This window comes from Nerophis ophidion, linkage group LG14 (genome assembly GCF_033978795.1).
Source record: "Nerophis ophidion isolate RoL-2023_Sa linkage group LG14, RoL_Noph_v1.0, whole genome shotgun sequence".
Lineage (NCBI taxonomy): Eukaryota > Metazoa > Chordata > Actinopteri > Syngnathiformes > Syngnathidae > Nerophis > Nerophis ophidion.
In genome coordinates, this window is record NC_084624.1 from 49,699,252 (window position 1) to 49,723,092 (window position 23,841).

The 23,841-nt window shown below is 38.8% G+C and overlaps 1 protein-coding gene across 1 annotated transcript in view; it reads left to right on the forward strand.

Annotated features, from left to right (window-relative positions):
• The window catches only part of LOC133568977 (sodium/potassium-transporting ATPase subunit alpha-2-like), a 73,066-nt gene that overhangs the window by 24,831 nt on the left and 24,394 nt on the right, over window positions 1-23,841 (forward strand). Inside the window, exons 5-9 of the mRNA XM_061921143.1 lie at window positions 9,953-10,066; window positions 11,851-11,985; window positions 16,949-17,066; window positions 19,015-19,283; window positions 21,331-21,529. Coding sequence (XP_061777127.1) covers window positions 9,953-10,066; window positions 11,851-11,985; window positions 16,949-17,066; window positions 19,015-19,283; window positions 21,331-21,529 — 835 coding nt within the window. The remainder of the gene's footprint in view (window positions 1-9,952; window positions 10,067-11,850; window positions 11,986-16,948; window positions 17,067-19,014; window positions 19,284-21,330; window positions 21,530-23,841) is intronic.

Sequence of the window (23,841 nt, forward strand, 5' to 3'; positions counted from 1 at the left end):
ATAGGCTTTTTTTTAAAGAAGGGTTTCAAAGCCTTTTTTAAAAACATTCACAGTCTGTGGTGCCCTCAGGTGGTCAGGAAGAGCGTTCTACAGACTGGGAGCGGCGGAGCAGAAAGCCCGATCAAGTATAAGCGTAACCCATTTACCATTTAAAATTCAAATTACGGTTAGAACAGGGGTGTCCAACTCATTTTAGATCGGGTGGCCACATGGAGAAAAATGTACTCCCAAGTGGGCCGGACAGGGAAAACCACGGCACAATAGCTTAAAAATAAAGACAACTTCCGATTGTTTTCGTTGTTTAAAAATAGAACAAGCACATTCTGAAAATGTACAAATCATAATGTTTTTTTTGTTTTTTTTACACTTACATGCTGCAGTTAATATTTATTTGCCGTTATTTATACTTTCTGAATAAATTACATGATAATGTTAATCAGTCAACTCATTGGTGTTCATTTTCAATCAAGACAAAAAAAAGATATCAAAATCAAATTACAGGATGTTATTTATGTAGTTTGATCATTTTCTTCGACTGGATCACTAACATGTTCTTTTTTTTTTTTTTTACATATGTAGCATCATCTACAAAAATGCAAAGAATTGCTATTGGGACATCTAGTGGACGCATTTAGAACAGCGGTTTTTTTCATTTAACAATTTCGGTTTATTTTTATACCTAGCAAACTCCTCCCTCAGGCTGGATAAAACCTGTTCGTACGTTTGTTAACCCTGGGTTAGAACATCATAAAAAAAAAAGAAATAACATGATTAAAAAGTCACTTTTACGTGATAAAGGGTGTCTTTTGCAGTGCACTACTAAGCCAAAAAGACGCCCAGCCGAGAATCCTCATGGCTTACTTTGCTGCGTTCAACACTCCCAGCCAGCAAGCAAGCTCCAGGCGGGCCGCCTATAGACTCCTTTTTGCAGCCGCCAGTCATTACGTCGCCATTATTCAGCATTTAAAGGCTTCTGTTGCATAATGGAAGCGTCTGGCGCGCCGGATGGACGCACACATGCACACCAGCGATAACTTTAATCTCCCCCCTGCGATTGCATCTCCACATTCAGGGGCCTGCAGCTCCCTCGGCATGCATAATGCGCACGCTCGCTTTGGGAGATGAAACGACGCGCTAACGGGACTTCACACGACGACTCTTGTCAAGCGCTAATAAGACATACAGAGTGATTACATAGACCGTAAAAAAAAAAAAAAAAAAAAAAAAGATGGTGTCCGAACTTCTTTTAGCCAAGCAAATATTGTACATTATGGTCCTGATCTACAAACCCCATTTCCATATGAGTTGGGAAATTTTGTTAGATGTAAATATAAACGGAATACAATGATTTGCAAATCCTTTTCAACCCATATTCAGTTGAATGCACTACAAAGACAACATATTTGATGTTCAAGCTCATAAACTTTATTTTTTGGGGCAAATAATAATTAACTTAGAATTTCATGGCTGCAACATGTGCCAAAGTAGTTGGGAAAGGGCATGTTCACCACTGTGTTACATCACCTTTTCTTTTAACAACAATCAATAAACGTTTGGGAACTGAGGAAACTAATTGTTGAAGCTTTGAAAGTGGAATTCTTTCCCATTCTTGTTTTATGTAGAGCTTTAGTTGTTCAACAGTCCGGGGTGTCCGCTGTCGTATTTTACGCTTCATAATGTGCCACACAATTTCGATGGGAGACAGGTCTGGACCACAGGCGGGCCAGGAAAGTACCCGCACTCTTTTACTAAGAAACCACGCTGTTGTAACACGTGGCTTGGCATTGTCTTGCTGAAATAAGCAGGGGCGTCCATAATAACGTTGCTTGGATGACAACATATGTTGCTCCATTCAGCATTAATGGTGCCTTCACAGATGTATAAGTTACCCATGCCTTGGGCACTAATACACTCTCATACAATCACAGATGCTGGCTTTTCAACTTTGCGCCTATAACAATCCAGGTGGTTATTTTCCTCTTTGTTCCGGAGGACACCACGTCCACACTTTCCAAATATAATTTGAAATGTGGACTCGTCAGACCATAGAACACTTTTTCACTTTGCATCAGTCCACCTTAAATGAGCTCAGGCCCAGCGAAGCCAGCGGCGTTCCTTGGTGTTGCTGATAATTAAGTTTTGCCCTTCATAGTAGAGTTTTAACTTGCATTTAGATGTAAAGACCAACTGTAGTTACTGACAGTGGTTTTATGAATTATTCTTGAGCCCACATGGTGATATCCTTTACACACTGATGTCGGTTTTTGATACAGTACCGCCTGAGGGATCAAAGATCCGTAATATCATCGCTTATGTGCAGCAATTTCTCCAGATTCTATGAACCTTTTGAGGATTTTACGGACCGTAGATGGTAAAATACCTAAATTCCTTGCAATAGCTCGTTGAGAAATGTTGTTCTAAAACTGTTCGACAATTTGCTTACAAATTGGTGACCCTCGCCCCATCCTTGTTTGTGAATTACCTAGCATTTCATGGAAGCTGCTTTTATACCCAATCATGGCACCCACTTGTTCCCAATTAGCCTGCACACCTGTTGGATGTTCCAAATAAGTGTTTGATGAGCATTTCTCACCTTTATCAGTATTTATTGCCATCTTTCCCAACTCTTTTGTCACGGTGGCTGGCATCAAATTCTAAAGGTAATGATTATTTGCAGAAAAAAACTGTTTATCAGTTTGAACATCAAATATGTTGTCTTTGTAGCATATTCAACTGAATATGGGTTGAAAATGATTTGCAAATCATTGTATTCCGTTTATGAACTCTACTGAAGGAATCAATAAAGTACTATCCATCTATCTATCTATATTTACATCTAACACAATTTCCCAACTCATATGGAAACAGGGTTTGTACTAAAGATCCAAATACCACACGCCAAACAGCACGTGCAAAATATTAAATAGCGTGTACAAATAGTGGCCGTGTTGCATGTGATCTACTAAAACTGCGTGTACAATTTGAAAAGTGGTGCGGACTGTCTTATTCAAAATTTTTGCATGAGCTGCACCTCCATGTTGTGATGCTCCGACCTGTGGTCTTTTTCGATGTTTTCACACAAGCAGGAGACATGTACCACTTTTTATGGGCATTTTAGACGCAGTTCTGCAGTGCATCTACAAGTTCAGCGTTGACTATGCACGTAGTATGTTAGAGCAGCATTATTCAATTTTATTTATTTTTTGTCCTGTCCAGCTTCTCAGGCAAATCATATACTGTATAGTTGATGTGGTGCACGGGTGTCCAAACTTTTTCCACAGAGGGCCGCACACGGAAAAATTTAAGCATGCGGGGGTCATTTTGATATTTTTCATTTTCAAACCACAACAAAATATATGGATTATTTTTTTAATCCTTAGGGCCCCTGTGCAGCATAAAGGGTCTCAGTCACTAACATGTTAAAAATAAGTCAAATTATTATTATTTTTTTTTATTTTATTTCATGCTTACAGTAAATCTCTATATCAACTTGAGGTTGATATAAAGTAAAACAACTTTGTTTTTTTATAGTAAAACTGAAATATGCAGTATTTAGTACTTTATTGATTCCTTCGGGAGAGTTCCTTTATTTAGCAATTAAAGCCCTCAAAGATCAAAAATGCAGGAAACCATTGATTTTAATTGTTTAATATTTTTGGGTAATCACAGTGAAAAGTCAAATAAAATCCTACGAAATATATTTGAGATCCGAAAGGTTCCCCACTCATAAAGTGATACACTTTGATTAGTTTATTTTTTACTTTTAACACTTAAATTTCAGGATCAACTTCCGATATATACGTCAATTTTAAGTTTGAACTATTATTTTGTTTGTTTTATGCTCTTTTGTGAAAACTTTGATGTTTTTATATGGCAACCACACAACATATGAAATGTTGTTTCCACATAAAACATTTTAAAGTGATAATTTTTAAATAATTCATTATACCAAAGATTTTTTTGTCCTTTTTTCTTTTTTTGAGCAATGGAAACAAAGAAAATAAAGACAAAAGGAACAAAAAACTGCCCGCATGGCAGCTTTGTGTCAACATTGCCACTTTTTACTCATTAGATTTCACCTCATTCCACTTTTTTAAAATGTTTTTATTTTTATTTTTTGCAATACTATTAATTTTGCAATTTTTGCAGAATGTGTGGTGGGCCGCAAATGGCCCTCGGGCCGCACTTTGCACATCCCTGCTGTAGTGGTTCTCAACCTTTTTTCAGTGATACCACCTGTGAAATTTTTTTCAATTCAAGTAAATAAATAAATGATAAATGGGTTGTACTTGTATAGCGCTTTTCTACCTTCAAGGTACTCAAAGCGCTTTGACACTACTTCCACATTTACCCATTCACACACACATTCACACACTGATGGAGGGAGCTGCCATGCAAGGCGCCAACCAGCACCCATCAGGAGCAAGGGTGAAGTGTCTTGCTCAGGACACAACGGACGTGACGAAGTTGGTACTAGGTGGGATTTGAACCAGGGACCCTCGGGTTGCGCACGGCCACTCTTCCACTGCGCCACGCCGTCCCCCCTAATCAGAGCAAAACATTTTTGGTTGAAAAAAAGAGATGAAGAAGTAAAAATACAGCACTCTGTCATCAGTTTTTGATTGATTAAATTGTATAAAAGTGTAAAATATTGCTCATTTGTAGTGGTCTTTCTTGAACTATTTGGAAAAAAAAGGTATAAAAACTACTAAAAACTTGTTGAAAAATAAACAAGTGATTCAGTTATAAATCAAGATTTCTACACATAGAAGTAATCATCAACTTAAAGTGCCCTCTTTGGGGATTGTAATAGAGATCCATCTGGATTCATCAACTTCATTCTAAACATTTCTTCACAAAAAAAAAAAGAAATCTTTAACATCAATATTTATGTCCACAAAAAATCTAGCTGTCAACACTGAATATTGCATTGTTGCATTTCTTTTCACAGTTTATGAACTTACATTCATATTTTTTTGAAATATTAGTCAATAATTATATTTATGAAGGATTTTTGAATTGTTGCTATTTTACAATATTTCTAAAAAAATCTCACGTACCCCTTGGCATACCTTTAAATACCCCTAGGGGTACGCGTACCCCCATTTGAAAACCACTGATGTAGATGCCCATATCGGCCGTTCAGATTTACTTTACAAAAGAGAAGTGTAGGATACTTCTCTTGATGCCTTATTTGTATTTGACTTTATTAAATGTATTTATATTATTATTTGGTGCAGCCGGGCCGGAGCAGGGGGGATAAAAAGAGAAAAAAAAGGAAGACAGAAGGGGGAAATTGTGGGGACAAGAGAGGGATAAGACAGAGAGACAAAAGCAACAACAGTAAACACAAATGTGATTTTGATATAATTTTGTTATCTTCATAGATTGAAAATTAAAAACAATGAGTTGACTGATGAACATTATCACAGAATAACAACAAATAAAGATAGAATACTAATAACCGCAACATGTCAATCAATCATCAATCAATCAATGTTTATTTATATAGCCCTAAATCACAAGTGTCTCAAAGGGCTGCACAAGCCACAACGACATCCTGGGTTCGGAGCCCACATAAGGGCAAGGAAAAACTCACAACCCAGTGGGATGTGAATGTGAATGACTATGCGAAACCTTGGAGAAGACCGCAGATGTGGGTGTCCCCCCTCTCTCTAGGGGAGTCAGGATGCAATGGACTTCGAGTGGGTCTAACATAATATTGTGAAAGTCCAGTCCATAGAGGATTTAAAATAATAGTGAGAGTCCAGTCCATAGTGGGGCCAGCAGGAGACCTTTCCGAGGGGAGAGGGGTCAGCAGCGCAGGGATGTCCCCAACAGGCGAGCGGTCCACCCCCGTGTCCCGACTCTGAACAGCCAGCACTTCAACCTGTGAGAGAGAGGGGGGCAGAGGAGAAAATAAAATAAACGGCAGATCAACTGGTCTAAAAAAGCTAGAGTATACAAATAAGTTTTAAGATGGGAGTTAAATGCTTCTACTGAGGTAGCATTTCTAACTGTTACCGGAAGGACATTCCATAGTACTGGAGTCTGAATAGAAAACGCAGACTATTTGGGGGGTTCTGGGAATCACTAATAAGCCGGAGTACTTTGAACGCAGATTTCTTGCCGGGACATATGGTACAATACAATCGGCAAGATAGGATGGAGCGAGACCATGTGGTATTTTATACGTAAATAGTAAAACTTAGTGTAAGTGTAAAAAATAAAAAAAAGCCCTAGCAACATTATGATTTGTACAATTTCAGAATGCGCTTGTTCCATACTTGCCAACCTTGAGACCTCCGATTTTGGGGGGGCGTGGTTATACATTTCATATATATATATATATATATATATATATATATATATATATATATATATATATATATATATATATATATATATATATATATATGTATATGTATGAAATACTTGACTTTCAGTGAATTCTAGCTATATATATATATACATATATATATATATATATATATATATATATATATATATATATATATATATATATATATAAATAAATCAAATAAATAGTTGAATTTCCGACGGCGCCTATCAAATACACAGTAATAAAAACACAGTTGTTCTACTAACTGTACTGTGCTTGCTGGTTACTAAAAAAAACAACAACAACACTTACCTTTCACAATTTTAGTAACCTTTGTTCTGCCGTTTGCGTATTGGCGAGCGATCTATGAATCCGGGAACATATCCTTCACGGATTTGTTGTAGACATCCGCAAATGAGAATGGGATGTTGCTTCCAGCTATCAGCATAGCCATCTTTGTCTCAGCATAAGTTCCACCATCGGGTCTCCATCTTTGCGAGGTGGCCCATAATACCGGGTTGTGAACGATGCTGCGCTGCGGACGTTTTGTGCTTCACTGACCGTTCATGCCTGAGTATATCCGTTCGGCCACCGTGTTCAATGGAGAAGTCTCTTCTACAAAATTTACAGGCAACATACCCCTTCCCCTTCGAACTCTCTTGGTTGAACTGAAATTCTTGTTTCCATTCGTTTTGGAACTTGCAAGCGTATTTCTTCATTTTGCTCGTCGACGGTGTAATATATTGGGTTGTAGTCAATAACCAGGCGACGTGATGAAGTTACGTCTCTTTACTGTGGGCTTCGGAACAGACTCCCTAATGCATGTTCCTTGACTGCACTTAAATGTAGAATATATGTAGAATATATTTACATTCCATTCTATTCTATTTACAGTAGATGGCAGTATTGTCCTGTTTAAGAGGGCCATAACATTGCTGAGTCAGGTTCTCATGGAGCTGGAGGGGGTGTGGCCTCCAGCTCCGCCTGAATTTCGGGAGATTTTCGGGAGAAAATTTGCCCTGGGAGGTTTTAAGGTTAAAGTAGTTAAATTACCAATGATTGTCACACACACACTAGGTGTGGCGAAATTATTCTCTGCATTTGACCTATCACCTTTGACCACCCCCTGGGAAGTGAGGGGAGCAGTGGGCAGCAGCGGTGCCACGCCCGGGAATCATTTTATGGTGATTTAACCTCCAATTCCATCCCTTGATGCTGAGTGCCAACCAGGGAGGCAATGGGTCCCATTTTTTTTTATAGTCTTTGTTATGACTCGGCTGGGGTTTGAACCCACAACCTACCGATTTCAGGGCGGACACTCTAACCACCAAGCCACTGCGTAGTTTTCGGGAGAGGCGCTGAATTTCGGGAGTCACACGGAAAATCCGGGAGGGTTGGCAGCCTTGTTCTATTTTTAAACAAAGAAAACAACCTGAAGTTGTCTTTATTTTTAAGTTATCGTGCCGTGATTTTACCAGTCCGGCCCACTTGGGAGTAGATTTGCCCCCGATCAAAAATGAGTTCCACACCCCTGCACTAAATGCATTGCGCTCCTTATTCTGCTCACTAAAGAGACACAATCTTCTGTGCACATGTTTAGTGGATCAGCTCTGCGAGTGCTATCAAGTTTGCACCTGTTTTAGTACACGATAACCTTTTGTAGGAGTCTAAATGCTGTTTAAGTTCATTTACATTTTATGGAAGGTGCTTTATGTTTATTCAGCCAAAATGGGACTATTTACTTTTTGCATGCTTAGAATAATTATTAGGTACACTTTATTTGTAATTATTACATTTGTCTGAATAATTTGATGACGTCACTGTTTAATTGCATTTATGGCGGAAGGATATGTGTGGTTATTAGGTTTGGACACAATGTATTATGGGTAATGGCAGTCAGGTACGGTGGAACCGAGCCACACCTTACTTGTTCTAGCTCTTTCTTCGCTTCATTTTGCCATTCATTTGTTCCCACGTCGTTATTGTTTTACGTTTTTGGAAGGATTAAGTTGACAAGAAAACGATACAAAACGAAGAGAAGCGTCTGGAGGTTTGTTGGTTGTTGTCTCAGCAAGCGGGAGAAAGTGGAGGAGCGTCGAGCTAGGGCTTCATTTGGAAACTATACCTTTTTTATAGATCATATATGCTCAAAGTAGGCCAATATATGCTAATTTATTTGAACAAAACATTTTAGACTTAGACAAACTTTAATAATCCACAAGGGAAATTGTTCCACACAGTAGCTCCGTTACAATGATGGAAAGTGTAAGGATGGAAAGGACAATGTAGGTATAAATAGACTCAATATAGCGATGTATAATATATGTACGTACATAATATATGTACAGTGTATTATATATACAGATATATAATAATATGTTTTATCCATCCATCCATCTTCTTCCGCTTATCCGAGGTCGGGTCGCGGGGGCAGCAGCCTAAGCAGGGAAGCCCAGACTTTCCTCTCCCCGGCCACTTCGTCCAGCTCTTCCCGGGGCATACTTGCCAACCTTGAGACCTCCGATTTAGGGAGGTGGGGTTTGGGGGCGTGGTTAAGAGGGGAGAGTATATTTACAGCTGTTGTGTGCGCAGTTGTACACTGCACTCTCTAAAAGCCGTAGACGTTTTTGTCACATATGCATGATTGATTGAAACTTTTATTAGTAGATTGCACAGTACAGTACATATTCCGTACAATTGACCACTAAATGGTAACACCCGAATAAGTTTTTCAACTTGTTTAAGTCAGGGACCATTTTAATCAATTCATGGTACAAATATATACTATCAGCATAATACAGTCATCACACAAGTTAATCATCATAGTATATACATTGAATTACTTACATTATCTACAATCCCGGGGGTGGGATGAGGAGCTTTGGTTGATATCAGTACTTCAGTCATCAACAATTGCACCAACAGAGAAATGGACATTGAAACAGTGTAGGTCTTACTTAGTAGGATATGTACAGCGAGCAGAGAACATAGTGAGTTCAGATAGCATAAGAACAAGTATATACATTAGAAATACATTTGATTATTTACATTAGGTTATTTACAATCCGGGGAGTTGGGGTGTGAATGGAGGAGGATATTAGTAAAGGGTTGAAGTTGCCTGGAGGTGTTGTGGTGCATGTACAGTAAATGGCAGTATTGTCCTGTGTAAGAGTGTCACAACATTGCTGTTTACGGCAGACAAACTGCTTTACGGTAGACGAAAACGTGACTGCTGTTGTTGTGTGTTGTTACCGCGCTTGGAGGACGTTAATGAAACTGCCTAACAATAAACCCACGTAAGAAACCAAGAACTCGCCCTCGATCATTCTACAGTTATAACGTCATTGGGCAGACACGCTGTTTATATTGTGGGAAAGCGGACGTGAAAACAGGCTGCCCTCACTCAGGTCCGCTTGGAGCTGGAGGGGGCGTGGCCTCCAGCTCCGCCTGAATTTCGGGAGATTTTCAGGAGAAAATTTGTCCCGGGAGGTTTTCAGGAGAAGCGCTGAATTTCGGGAGTCTCCCAGAAAATCCGTGAGGGTTGGCAAGTATGTCCCGGGGGTTTTATTTGATCTTGATATCAAAAACATGTCCACTTTGTTTGTGCAGCTCTATCTGGGCGTGGTCCTGGCCGCCGTGGTCATCATCACCGGATGTTTCTCCTACTTCCAAGAGGCCAAGAGCTCTCGCATCATGGACTCCTTCAAGAAGATGGTACCGCAGGTGAGAACAATTTTTCTTCTCTTCCTTTTTTGCGGTTCTGTGGCCTGCATTTTATCCCATACGTGCCAACCTTGAGACCTCGGAATTCGGGAGATTCGGGGGGTTAAGGTGGGCGGGGTTAAGGGAGAGGAGTATATCGCTAGAATTCACTGAAATTCAAGTATATCTTTTATATATATATATATATATATATATATATATATATATATATATATGGATGTATGTATGTGTGTGTGTGTATATGTATGTATATATATATGGGTTGTACTTGTATAGCGCTTTTCTACCTTCAAGGTACTCAAAGCGCTTTGACACTACTTCCACATTTACCCATTCACACACACATTCACACACTGATGGAAGGAGCTGCCATGCAAGGCGCTAACCAGCACCCATCAGGAGCAAGGGTGAAGTGTCTTGCTCAGGACACAACGGACGTGGCGAGGTTGGTACTAGGTGGGAATTGAACTAGGGACGCTCGGGTTGCGCACGGCCACTCTACCACTGCGCCACGCCGTCCCTATATATATATATATATATATATATATATGTATGTGTATATATATGTATGTGTATGTATATATGTGTGTGTGTGTATATATATATATATATATATATGTGTGTATGTGTATATATATGTGTGTATGTGTATGTATATGTGTATGTATATATATATATGTGTATGTGTATGTATATATATATGTATATATATATATACTTATATATATATATTATATTATATATATATATATATATACATATATATATTATATTATATTATATCATTCAAACGTTATGTATCACGTTTGAAGGATGTAATTACTGCCAAAGGGTGTTCTACTAAGTCCTAAAGATGCATGTAAGTAGGGGGTTGAATAATTTTGTCAATGAGATATTAAGAAAAATGTCCTTTTTTGGTATTTTGTAAAATACAGTGTTACAATTTAAGTTGCATTTGTCTATTTGACACATCTTTATTTGATATGACTATAAACAAAATACGGAATAAATGTCCAACTTGCTAAAACACCAAAATTGTGTGGGGGTTGAATAATTTTGATCACAACTGTGTGTGTGTGTGTATATATATATATATATATATATATATATATATATATGAAATAAATACTTGACTTTTAGTGAATTCTAGCTATATACATTTTTTTTATTTTTGTTGTTGTCCTTCCTCGTTACATTCTCAGTCACTATCTTTCTAACCATGCTGAAGACCCTCTGATGACTTGCAGGCGTACTTCTTGTTCTTACTCGTCGTCACCATGACTGTCTCTTCTTCGTTCTTCTGCTTCATCTCTTTTTTAACATTACTACTTGCCGTAGTTTTGAAGAAATGTATGATGGGAATCTTTCCGGATCTTGTGTGTCAGTGTATTAACGTGCCGGCTGGAATAAACACACGCTGAGAAATAGCTGTGTGCCTGCCTATTTTGTGTGTTATAGATAAACCTATGGATAACGGAGACATATATAATAGTCTTCTTGTTGTTGTGTGTGCAGTTGTGCACTCTCCAAAAGCCATAGATGTTATAACGTGACTGGGCCGGCGCGTTGTTTATATGGAGAAAAAGCGGACGTGACGAAAGACTGTCCTCACTCAGTCCGCATGGACCTGGAGGGGGCGTGCCATGTTGTCCGGCTAGAAAGCGGGAGAAATTCGGGAGAATGGCTGTCCCGGGAGATTTTCGGGAGAGGCACTGAAATTCGGGAGTCTCCAGGAAAATTCGGGAGGGTTGGCAAGTATGTTTTACCCTCTCTTCTTTCCCCAGCAAGCCATGGTCATCCGCGAGGGGGAGAAGATGCAGATTGACGCCGAGTTGGTGGTGCAGGGAGACCTGGTGGAGATCAAAGGTGGAGACCGCGTCCCCGCCGACCTGAGAATCATCACCTCTAGTGGATGTAAGGTAAGGAAGAACTCCTCCAAAAAGTTGGTCTTCTCTTCAGTTTGGGAGACATTCTTCATCCTTTCACTTTTTTCTTCTGCTACGTCTTCTGCGCCACACCTAATGTGCTGGCTGTCAATACAAAATATTTGAAAGGAACAAAAACATTGAAAGCTCCTTTCTGACCTTCACAAAAAGCACTCCCAAAATTAAATCCTGTTTTTTAATTTACAAAGCTGACTTTTAATTCTCAGCAGGATAGATTTATTGTCACCTCCTCCGCTTATTAGTTGCTGCACCTTTTTTTTAATTTTCTCTATCCCTTTTTAAGCCATAATATACAATAATAATAATAACTAGATGAGGCAATTCCTGAAGGAATTGCGTGTGAATGCTCCAATGCTGAAGTTCAACTGAAATCCTGGATAGTACACTGCAAAAACCAGAATCTAAGTAAGATTAAATATCTCAAATAAGTGTGATATTTGCTTATTTTCTGTCTGATAAGATAATTCTTCCCACGGAGCAGATTTTATGTTGGAGTGTTTTGGTCCCAAATGATCTCAGTAAGATATTACAGCTTGTTGCTGATATATTATGACCTAATATTGAGTAAATCATGCTTGAAACTAGAATATCAACTGTTGCAAAGCTGTGTCATCAACACTCACAAGTATAAAACTACTTTTTTTAAATAATCGATTCTTATTTCAAGCATGAAAAAAAAAATCATTACTTTGACATATTTGTGTCTCATATTAAAACAGATGACAGCCAAATGGACTTTACCTATTTTCTATTGTTTTATGGAAAATAAAACAGCACTCATATAGTAGTACAGTTGTTATTAGTGAGAATATACTTCTTTTAAGGTATTGTTGCGTTCACGAGGTTAGCTAATTTTACTTGTTTTGGAAAGTCTTGACAAGCCAAATTTTCTTGTATTATTGGCAGAAAATTTTCCTTAATTCAAATAAAATACCCCTAATTTTTGTAATTTTTATTATTGTTTTTGAACACTAACTTTTTGCAGTGTAGAGACCACACAATTCCCAAACAGGCTGAATATTTTGAAGTTGGAACAGTTTCAATCAGATGAAAAATGTGGGAGTTTTCAATTGTTTCAATGGGAATTTCCCAAAAGTTTCGGTAAAATGGTAAAAGAAAATACTTGAATGGTTTGAATGAGTTGAAATGGTTGTTGTTGGAATTTTTCAAATCGGTCGAGAGATGTTGAAGTAGTAACATGTTAAATAGAGAAATGGTATTACAGAATTCCTGCAATTTCGGGAAAACCTGGAATTTTTCCAGTCAAAAAAAACAACTTTGTTTTTTTCTCGTGATTAGGAGGAATGTTTTGACGGTGGAACGGTTGAAATGCGTTGAAAAATGTGGAAGAAGTAGTCGCCAGAAAAAAGGGTGGAAATAGGGCTTTGAAAAAGCAAGAATGTTGGAAAATCCTAGAATTTTTTTAACTTGAAAAAAAGTAGTTTGAATTTCAAGGGTGGTGGAATGTGTTGAAAGTGGAAAAGTTTGAATGGGTTGAAAAATGTGGAAGCAGTGAAATTTAAAGTTTCATTTTGAATGGAGAAAAATGTCCCGAAAAAAACCTGGAATTCTGGGAAATCTGGGAATATTTGGGAATTTGTCAAGAAAGAGCCCACGATTCCCGAATAGGCTGAACTTTTTGAAATTGGAACTGTTTGAATCGGTGGGAAAATGTGGAAGGTAGACCGCGCCAATTCTGGAGAAGAATAAGATGAAGTTGTAGAAAAAATGAATTAATTTTGGTGAAGAAAACCATATGATTTGGAGCATTCACACACGAATACATATCAATAATCTGTAATAACGACGCAAAAACAGCGAACGCAAGAGTAAACGCATTGCTTTAAGACAAGAGCTATTTTGCTCATTTAAGAGTCACAATTCTCTGTGGAGGACCTTCGTAGATCAGTTTTGCATTTACTCTTAAATTTGCACATCTTTTAGTACACACTAGGGTTGTACGGTATACCGGTATTAGTGTAGCACCGTGATACCAATAAATCAAATTCGTCACTATACCGCCTCTGAAAAGTACTGGCCTTTGGTGGATCGACACCTGACATCCACTGTAATGATACCAAGTACAGGAGAGTATCTAGTCGATACTACTATTATTACATCGGCATTAAAATGTATATTATGTTTATAAACTCAGGAAATATGTCACTGGACACATGAGGACTTTGAATATGACCAATGTATGATCCTGTAACGACTTGGTATCGCATTGATACCCAAATTTGTGGTATCACTTAAAACTAATGTAAAGCATCAAACAACAGAGGAGTAAGTGATTATTACATTTTAACAGAAGTGTAGATAGAACATGTTAAAAGAGAAAGCAAGCAGATGTTAACAGTAAATGAACAAGTACTTCATTTTCTACCACTTGTCCTTAATAATGTTGACAAAATAATAGAATGATTAATGGCACAATATGTTACTGCATACGTCAGCAGACTAAATTAGGAACATTTGTTTGTTTACTTACTACCAAAAGACAAGTTGTCTTGTACAAACTCTGTTTCCATATAAGTTGGAAAATTGTGTTAGATGTAAATATAAACGGAATTGTAAATCATTTTCAACCCATATTCAGTTGAATATGCAACAAAGGCAACATATGTGATGTTCAAACTGATAAAAAGTTTTTTTTGTTGTTGCAAATAACTATTAAATTTAGGGGGCTTCACGGTGGCAGAGGGGTTAGTGCGTCCGCCTCACAATACAAAGGTCCTGAGTAGTCCTGGGTTCGATCCCGGGCTTGTGTGGAGTTTGCATGTCCTCCCTGTGAATGCGTGGGTTCCCTCCGGGTACTCCGGCTTCCTCCCGCCTCCAAAGACATGCACCTGGGGATAGGTTGATTGGCAACACTAAATTGGCCCTAGTGTGTGAATATGAGTGTGAATGTTGTCTGTCTATCTGTGTTGGCCCCGCAGACCCAAAAGGGAATAAGCGGAATAAAATGGATGGATGGGCATTAACTTTGGAATTTGATGCCAGCAACACCAGGCAAAGAATTTGGGAAAGGTGGCAATAAATACTGATAAAGTTGAGGAATGCTCATCATACACTTATTTGCAACATCCCACAGGTGTGCAGGCTATTTGGGAACAGGTGGGTGCCATGATTGGGTATAAAAACAGCTTCCCTAAAAATGCTCAGTCTTTCACAAGAAAGGATGGGGCGAGGTACACCCCTTTGTCCACAACTGTGTGAGCAAATAGTCAAACAGTTTAAGAACAACGTTTCTCAAAGTGCAGACGCAAGAAATTTAGGGATTTCGACATCTACGGTCCATAATATCATCAAAAGGTTCAGAGAATCTGGAGAAATAAATCCACATAAGCGGCATGGTCGGAAACCAACATTGAATGACTGTGACCTTCGATCCCTCAGACGGCACTGTATCAAAAACCGACATCAATCTCTAAAGGATATCACCACATGGGCTCAGGAACACTTCAAAAAAACAATGTCACTAAATACAGTTGGTCGCTACATCTGTAAGTGCAAGTTAAAGCCCTACTATGCAAAGCGAAAGCCATTTATCAACAACATCCAGAAACGCTGCCGGCTTCTCTGGGCCCAAGATCATCTAAGATGGACTGATGCAATGTGGAAAAGTGTTCTGTGGTCTGACGAGTCCACATTTCAAATTGTTTTTGGAAATATTCGACATTGTGTCATCCGGACCAAAGGGGAAGCGAACCATCCAGACTGTTATCGACGGAAAGTTCAAAAGCCAGCATCTGTGATGGTATGGGGGTGCATTAGTGCCCAAGACATGGGTAACTTACACATCTGTGAAGGCACCATTAATGCTGAAAGGTACATACAGGTTTTGGAACAACATATGCTGCCATCTAAGCGTCGTCTTTTTCATGGACGCACCTGTTAATTTCAGCTAGACAATGCCAAGCCACATTCAGCACATGTTACAACAGCGTGGCTTATTAAAAAAAAGAGTTTGGGTACTTTCCTGGCCCGCCTGCAGTCTAGACCTGTCTCTCATCAAAAATGTGTGGCGCATTATAAAGCGTAAAATACGACAGCGGAGACCCCGGATTGTTGAATGACTGAAGCTGTACATAAAAGAAAAATGGGAAAGAATTCCACTTTCAAAGCCTCAACAATTAGTTCCCTCAGTTCTCAAATGTTTATTGAGTGTTGTTAAAAGAAAAGGTGATGTAACACAGTGGTGAACATGCCCTTTCCCAACTACTTTGGCACGTGTTGCAGCCACAAAATTCAAAGTTAATTATTATTTTTAAAAAATAATTAAGTTTATGAGTTTGAACATCAAATATCTTGTCTTTGTAGTGCATTCAACTGACTATGGGTTGAAAAAGATTTGCAAATCTTTGTATTCCGTTTATATTTACATCTCACACAATTTCCCAACTCATATGGAAACAGGGTTTGTATGTTCACTATTTTATTTAAGGATAAACTTGCAATAGGAAACATATGTTTAATGTACCCTAAGAATGTTTTGTTAAAATAAAGCCAATAATGCCATTCTTTTTGGTCCCCTTTATTTTGAAAAGTACAGAAAAGTTTCGAAACATTTTTGGTAACTGTACTAAAATATTGGTATTGGGAACAACACTAGCACACACAAATCTTTAGTAGATCAAGCCCTTAATGTACTGAACCTATTTTTTGCATTCATTCTTTTAGATTTGTTTGTATTAGTCTTGTCACCAAATATTTTATGACATTGTTTTATGTGTAGGTGTATAGAAAGAAGCTTATAACTAAAATGTATTGTTATTGGTGAAAAACAATAACTGTTAGAAATCATTGTACAGTGTAGTATTTTAACCAATAAGACGAACACACAACAGATGTGTTGCATTGAAGATAAAAAGTGAGAAGAAAAAAAAAAGACTTGCGACCTAACAAGTGTCTTTCTTTTCGTGTCCTTCCAAAGGTGGACAACTCGTCTCTGACCGGCGAGTCGGAGCCTCAGACCCGCTCTCCAGAGTTCACGCACGACAATCCCTTGGAGACGCGCAACATCTGCTTCTTCTCCACCAACTGTGTCGAAGGTCTGTGGGTCACACCTGGCCACTATTGTTTCTCATTAGCGCCTCTTCATCGCCATTTTTTTCTCTTTTCTTTATAACACTGTGCCACGCTTCATCAGAATCAGAATCAGAAATACTTTATTAATCCCTGAGGGGAAATTAAAATTTTCAGTATAATCCCATTCAAGACAATACAAACAATACAGGGAGACAGAACAGGATCAAACAATACAGGGAGACAGAATAGGATCGCTGACTGGTCTGCCAACTTCCGGCGCCCCTTACAAAAATGTGAGAAACCGGTAAAAAAATAAAAATTGGTCTAAGCCTGGGCCCTTGGAGAGGGGGTCCAGACTGAGGCCAAGGGGGAAAAAAACTTCATAGCCATAGCACACATACATCTTACGTGTGAGTAAAAGGGAAACATCAAAGAACACAAAGGACATTTAAAGGCCTACTGAAAGCCACTACTACGGACCACGCAGTCTGATAGTTTACATATCAATGATGAAATATTAACATTGCAACACATGCCAATACGGCTGGGATAGTTTACTAAATTGCATTTTTTAAATTTCGTGCCGAAATATCCGGCTGAAACGTCTCGGTATGATGACGCATGCGCGTGACGTCACGGATTGTCGAGGACATTTTGTTCCAGCATCGTTCCCAGCTATTAGGTCGTCTGTTTTCATCGCGAAATTCCACAGTATTCTGGACATCTGTGTTGCTGAATCTTTTGCAATTTGTTCAATGGACAGTGGATGTTAAATATGGTGAATAAACAAGACGTCTATTCTGGTTCACAACTTTTAATCAACTGCAGCACAGAGGAAAAACCGGAAACACTTTTTCCTTCCCGCCAATCAACACTACGCATGCGTTAACTCCGTATATGGAGAAACATGTTAACTGGAGACATCAAAGAAGAAAGCTGTGGGTGGGAAGCGGTGTATTGCGGCCGGCTTTAGCAACACAAACACAGCCGGTGTTTCATTGTTTACATTCCCGAAAGATGACAGTCAAGCTTTACTATGGAACAGAGATGTCAAGCCGACACGGTTGGATTGGACCACACTCACAAAGTACAGTGTATTTTGCAGCGATCGTTTCGAAAGATCGTGTTTCGAAGAGGGTCTCTTGCGAAGGGCAGATATGGGCATCACCACCACCTGTCGACTGGTGCTAAAAAAATGTGCGGGGCCGACCTTCAGGTTGTACAGGTACGACCATATAATCTCACTAAAACACTAGTAAAACAATGAGCAGATGAGGAATTTTTCAGATTTATCCTAGTAAATGTGTTTAATAACATCTGAATCGCTCCCACTGCCCTCGTCTTTTTTTTCGACCAGAACGTCACTCTCACTTTCCTCATCCACGAATCTTTCATCCTCGCTCAAATTAATGGGGAAATCTTCGCTTTCTCGATCCGAATCGCTCTCGCTGCTGGTGGCCATGATTGTAAACAATGTTCAGATGTGAGGAGCTCCACAACCCGTGACGTCACGCGCATCTCGTCTGCTACAGGCAAGGCTTTTTTATTAGCGACCAAAAGTTGCAAACTTTATCGTCGATGTTCCCTACTAAATCCTTTCAGCAAAAATATGGCAAAATCGCGAAATGATCAAGTATGACACATAGAATGGACCTGCTATCCACGTTTAAATAAGAACATCTCATTTCAGTAGGCCTTTAAAGTCATTAAAAGAACAGAGCAAATGCAACCAGCCACTTCTACATACAGCTATGAATAAAAAGTAAAAGAAACATATACACTGTGGTGGCCTCTGCGGTGTTCCACGCCATCGTCTGCTGGGGTGGGGAGAGCATGGAGCAGACCCAACAAAGCAACCAAGAGAGCACGACATCTTCTCTGACATCCAGTATTCAAATGTATCATCCAGCGTTCAAATGCCCGCCGGATGTTTTGTTTGACGGCAACCAACTAACGACTTCCTGGCCACAGGCACGGCTCACGGCGTGGTCATCGCCACGGGAGATCGGACGGTGATGGGCCGCATCGCCACGCTGGCGTCGGAGCTGGAGGTCCGCCGCACGCCCATCAACATCGAGATCGAGCACTTCATCCACCTCATCACCGGCGTGGCCGTCTTTCTGGGCGTCAGCTTCTTCATCCTGTCGCTCATCCTGGGTTACTCCTGGCTGGAGGCCGTCATCTTCCTCATTGGCATCATCGTCGCCAACGTGCCCGAGGGTCTCCTGGCCACCGTCACTGTGAGTTCTTTATTCTTCTTCCAGGCATCTGCTGCTGTGTAGTGCGAACTGCTTTCTCTTCACACCTTTTCTGTACATACTGAGTTATTTTTCCTCACTCCTATTTGAATGCTCTTTTTTTGTTGTTATTCTTTTCATTTTTTCTTTGCATTGGGATCCTATATCGACATAGGAAGAAGGATAAGCGGAAAATTAATGAATTATAATTTGAATCAAATCTTTTACAGGAAATTTAATTATTTATTTATATATTTTATACCCTGGCATAGGCTCCACTCCCCCAAAGGTTTCATCCACGACCCGAGTTAGGAAAATTGTTTAAAAAATGGATGGAGGGATGTTTAAAATATGTATTTTATATTGTATGCCCTGGGATATGTATGCTCCAGCCACTATTTGAATCTCCCCAAAAATATGTGTTTGATATTTCGAAAATATGTTTTTAATTGTTTTTTTTTTCATTCTTTGATGGATAAAACTAGGTTTTATTGATCCCAATGTTTTTTTGTATTCTAGGATAGGCCCCAGCCCCCTCATAGAAGATGAAAAACCCACAAAGATTTACTTTGATATGATTGACTGGAGACCTTCCTATACAACATACTAATTAGTCAGCTGAGGTAGACTCCTGCTCACCCCTAAGCCTGAGTAGCCTAAGCAGAAAATAAAATGACAATCTGGATCAAACATTGACAGGAAATGCATTTATTTTTTAACCGAAGTTTAAAATACATACATTGTATTGTATACCCTGGGATAGGCTCCAGCCCCCCCTCAAATCTATTTAAGATATATGTATATATATATATATATATATATATATATATATATATATATATATATATATAATATGTGTGTGTATATATATATGTGTGTATAAATATTTATACATATATATTTGTGCGTATATATGTATATATATACTTAGACATATATATGTGTGTGTATATACAAAGTATATATATATGTATACATATATATGTACATATATATGTATATATCTATATATATAGATACATATACATGTATCTATATATATACATAGATGTATATATGTGTATATATATATACATATATACGTATTTGTATATACAGTGTGTGTATATATGTATATATATCTATATGTATACATATATATATGTATATATACAGTATATATATCTATATATATATGTATATATGTGTATACATATTTAATATATATCTATATACATACATATATATATGTATGCATATATATGTATGCATATGTATGTATACATGTGTGTGTATATATATATGTATATATACATGTATATATATATATATACACCTGTGTATATATGTATATATGTATATATACATGTATATATATATATATATATACACCTGTGTATATATGTATATATGTATATATACATTTATGATATGTGTATGTATATACTGTATATATGTGTATATGTGTATATATACAGATATATATACGTATATATACGTGTGTGTGTGTGTATACATGTAATTAATATATACATAATATGTATGTATGTGTGTGTGTATATATATATATATTTTTTTAATTTTATTTTTTTCAAAATGTTTAGTTTGTTTTCATTCTTAAGTAGACAAAAAAGGTGTTCTATTCATCTCAGTGTATTTTTGTATTCTGGAATAGGCTTTGGCATCCTTGAAATTGAACCACATATGCTTCAATGTATTTAGTTTTGAACAATTGATTAAATATTTGTTCTTATTTTCAAATAAACACAAAAATTATATAGGTTGATCTCAATAGTTTCTAATCTAGGCTGGGCTCTAGCGCCCTCCGGGAAGTGGAATAAATTTGATGGATGGTTCAAAGTCAAGCGTGCGTGTGTGAGTGTGTGTGTGTGCGTGCATGCGTGTGTTGCATTATACAACCATATGGAATGAGTGCATTGCATATTTCTGTCCCACCTGGCCAACACATGCTTTCCCTCGCACAAACACTTGAACGCATCATTGCCTCCACCTGCTCCTCTTCATCATTCACCTTCCTCACCATCCTCTTCCTCTCCTCCCCCTCCACCAGGTGTGTTTGACGCTGACGGCCAAGCGGATGGCCAAGAAGAACTGCCTGGTGAAGAACCTGGAGGCCGTGGAGACGCTGGGCTCCACCTCCACCATCTGCTCGGACAAGACGGGCACACTGACCCAGAACCGAATGACCGTGGCCCACATGTGGTTCGACAACCAGATCCACGACGCTGACACCACCGAGGACCAGAGCGGTGAGAAGCGGGGGGGGGGGGGGGGGGGGGGGGGGGGCGGTGGGAGGGTGGTTGGGTGGAGGGCACTGCGAGGAGGCGGAGAGGTTGTAACCACCTGCTCAAATTCATCTACTCAGCGTTCACTCAGCCAGCCAGGCTGCAGAACACACACACACACACACACACACACACACACACACACACACACACACACACACACACACACACACACACACACTCCGAGCAACAGGCAGGGGTCCACACCACCATCACACAATTGCTCTATTTATTTTAATCTTCTATTCTGCTTTCCTATTCTTTGAATCCTCTATTCCTTCTTATTTGCTATTATACTTTTCCAATATTTATGTCTACTATTAATCCACTATTCTATTGTTCCTCTCTTCCACTGCTCTTGTATTGCACTGCTTCCGTATTCTTTTCTTCTATTCTGCTGTTGCTCAGTTCCTCTTTTCCACTATTTCTGTGTTCTTCTTAATTCTTCTATTTCACTGTTCTTCTGTTCCTCTATTCTTATAGTCCACTGTTCCTCCAACCCCCTGTTATTCTTTTCCACTATTCCTCTATTACAATATTCCACTGTCCCTCTATTCCAGTGTTCTTTTGTCTGCTCTGCTCCTCTATTCCACTTCTGCAATGTTCTTCTATTCCTCTGTTCTGGGGTTCTTTTGTTCCACTGTTCCTGTCACCCTGTTCCACTATTCCTCTATTCCACTGTTCTTCTGTTGCTCTGTTCCTTTAGTACTGTAATCCACTGTTCCTCCATTCTTATACTCTACTGTTCCACTGTTTCTCCACCCCTCTGTTCCACTATTCCTCTATTACAATGTTCCTCTATTCCACTTTTCCGTTGTTGCTCCGTTCCTCTATTCCACTGTTCCATTGTTGCGCCGTTCCTCTATTCCATTTCTCCAACGTTCTTCTATTCCTTTGTTCTTTCGTTCCACTGTTCCTCTATTGCTCTGTTCTTTTAGTACTCTATTCCACTGTTCCTCTATTCTTCTATTTTGCTGTTTTTGTGTTCCATTTTTCCTTTGTTCCGTTATTTTTCTATTCAAGTGTTTCTACATTCAGTTGTTCCTCTTTACCTCTATTCCTCTGTTTCTCTATTACACTGTTCCTCTTGCCTACTATTCCACTGTTCGTCTGTTCCACTGTTTCTCCATCCCCCTATTCTTCCATTCCTTGATTTCACTGTTCGTCTGTTCCTTTATATCCTTATATTCCACTGTTGTTCTCTGTCCCTGTTCTCCTGTTCCACTGTTCCTCTATTCCACTGTCCCTATGTTGCTCTGTTCATTCACTCTTTTTTTACACTGTTCCACTGTTTGTCTCTTCCACTATTCCTCTATTTCACTTTTCCTCTATTTCTCTATTCTATTCTATTGTTCCTCTATTCAAATATTCTTCTTTTACTCTTGTCCACTGTTCCTTTATACCCTTCTTCACCCGTTCCACTATTCCTTTCGTCTGTTTTTCTTCTATTCCTCTGTTGCTTTGTAACCTTTCCTCTCCTCCTCTTGTCTTCTATTAGACTGTTCCACTAGTCCTCTTGTCCACTTTTCTTCTTGCCCTTATGTGGGTTCTTCCGAGGTTGTCGTAGTCGTAGTGGTTTGTACAGTCCTTTGAGACATTTGTAATTTAGGGCTATATAAATAAACATTGATTGATAGATTGATTCTATTTCCCTGTTACTTTGTAACTTTTCCTCTCCTCCTTTTGTCTTCTTTTAGACTGTTCCTTTATTCCACTGTTCCCATGTTGCTCTGTTCATCCATTCTTCTTTTACACTGTTCCACTCTTTGTCTCTTCCACTATTCCTCTATTTCTCTTTTCCTCTATTCTAGTGTTCCTTTATTCCATCATTCTTATTTTACTCTATTCCACTGTTCCTTTATCCCCTTGTTCACCCGTTCAACTATACCTTTAGTCCACTTTTCTTCTATTCCTCTGTTGCTTTGTAACTTTTCCTCTCCTCCTCTTGTCTTCTATTAGACTGTTCTACTGTTCCACTAGTCCTCTCTTCCACTGTTAATTTATTGTACGCGCGCTATATTTATTTGTTCCACTTTTCCACAATTCTGTAGAATGTCTGGCCCAAACAGAAATATCGTGTGTTCGAAGCACAACGAGTCGGCACATTAAGCTGATTAAATGGAACGCGATTTAAGGTTGTATATATATCAGTCTTTCTTAATCATAGTGTCAGGGCCCACTGCTAGGCCGCAAGCTACCCCTAGAGAGCCGCCGTATAATATCTGTTTCTTAGCTGTCATACTTTTCCGCCACTTGTGTCAGTAATGACAACCTCT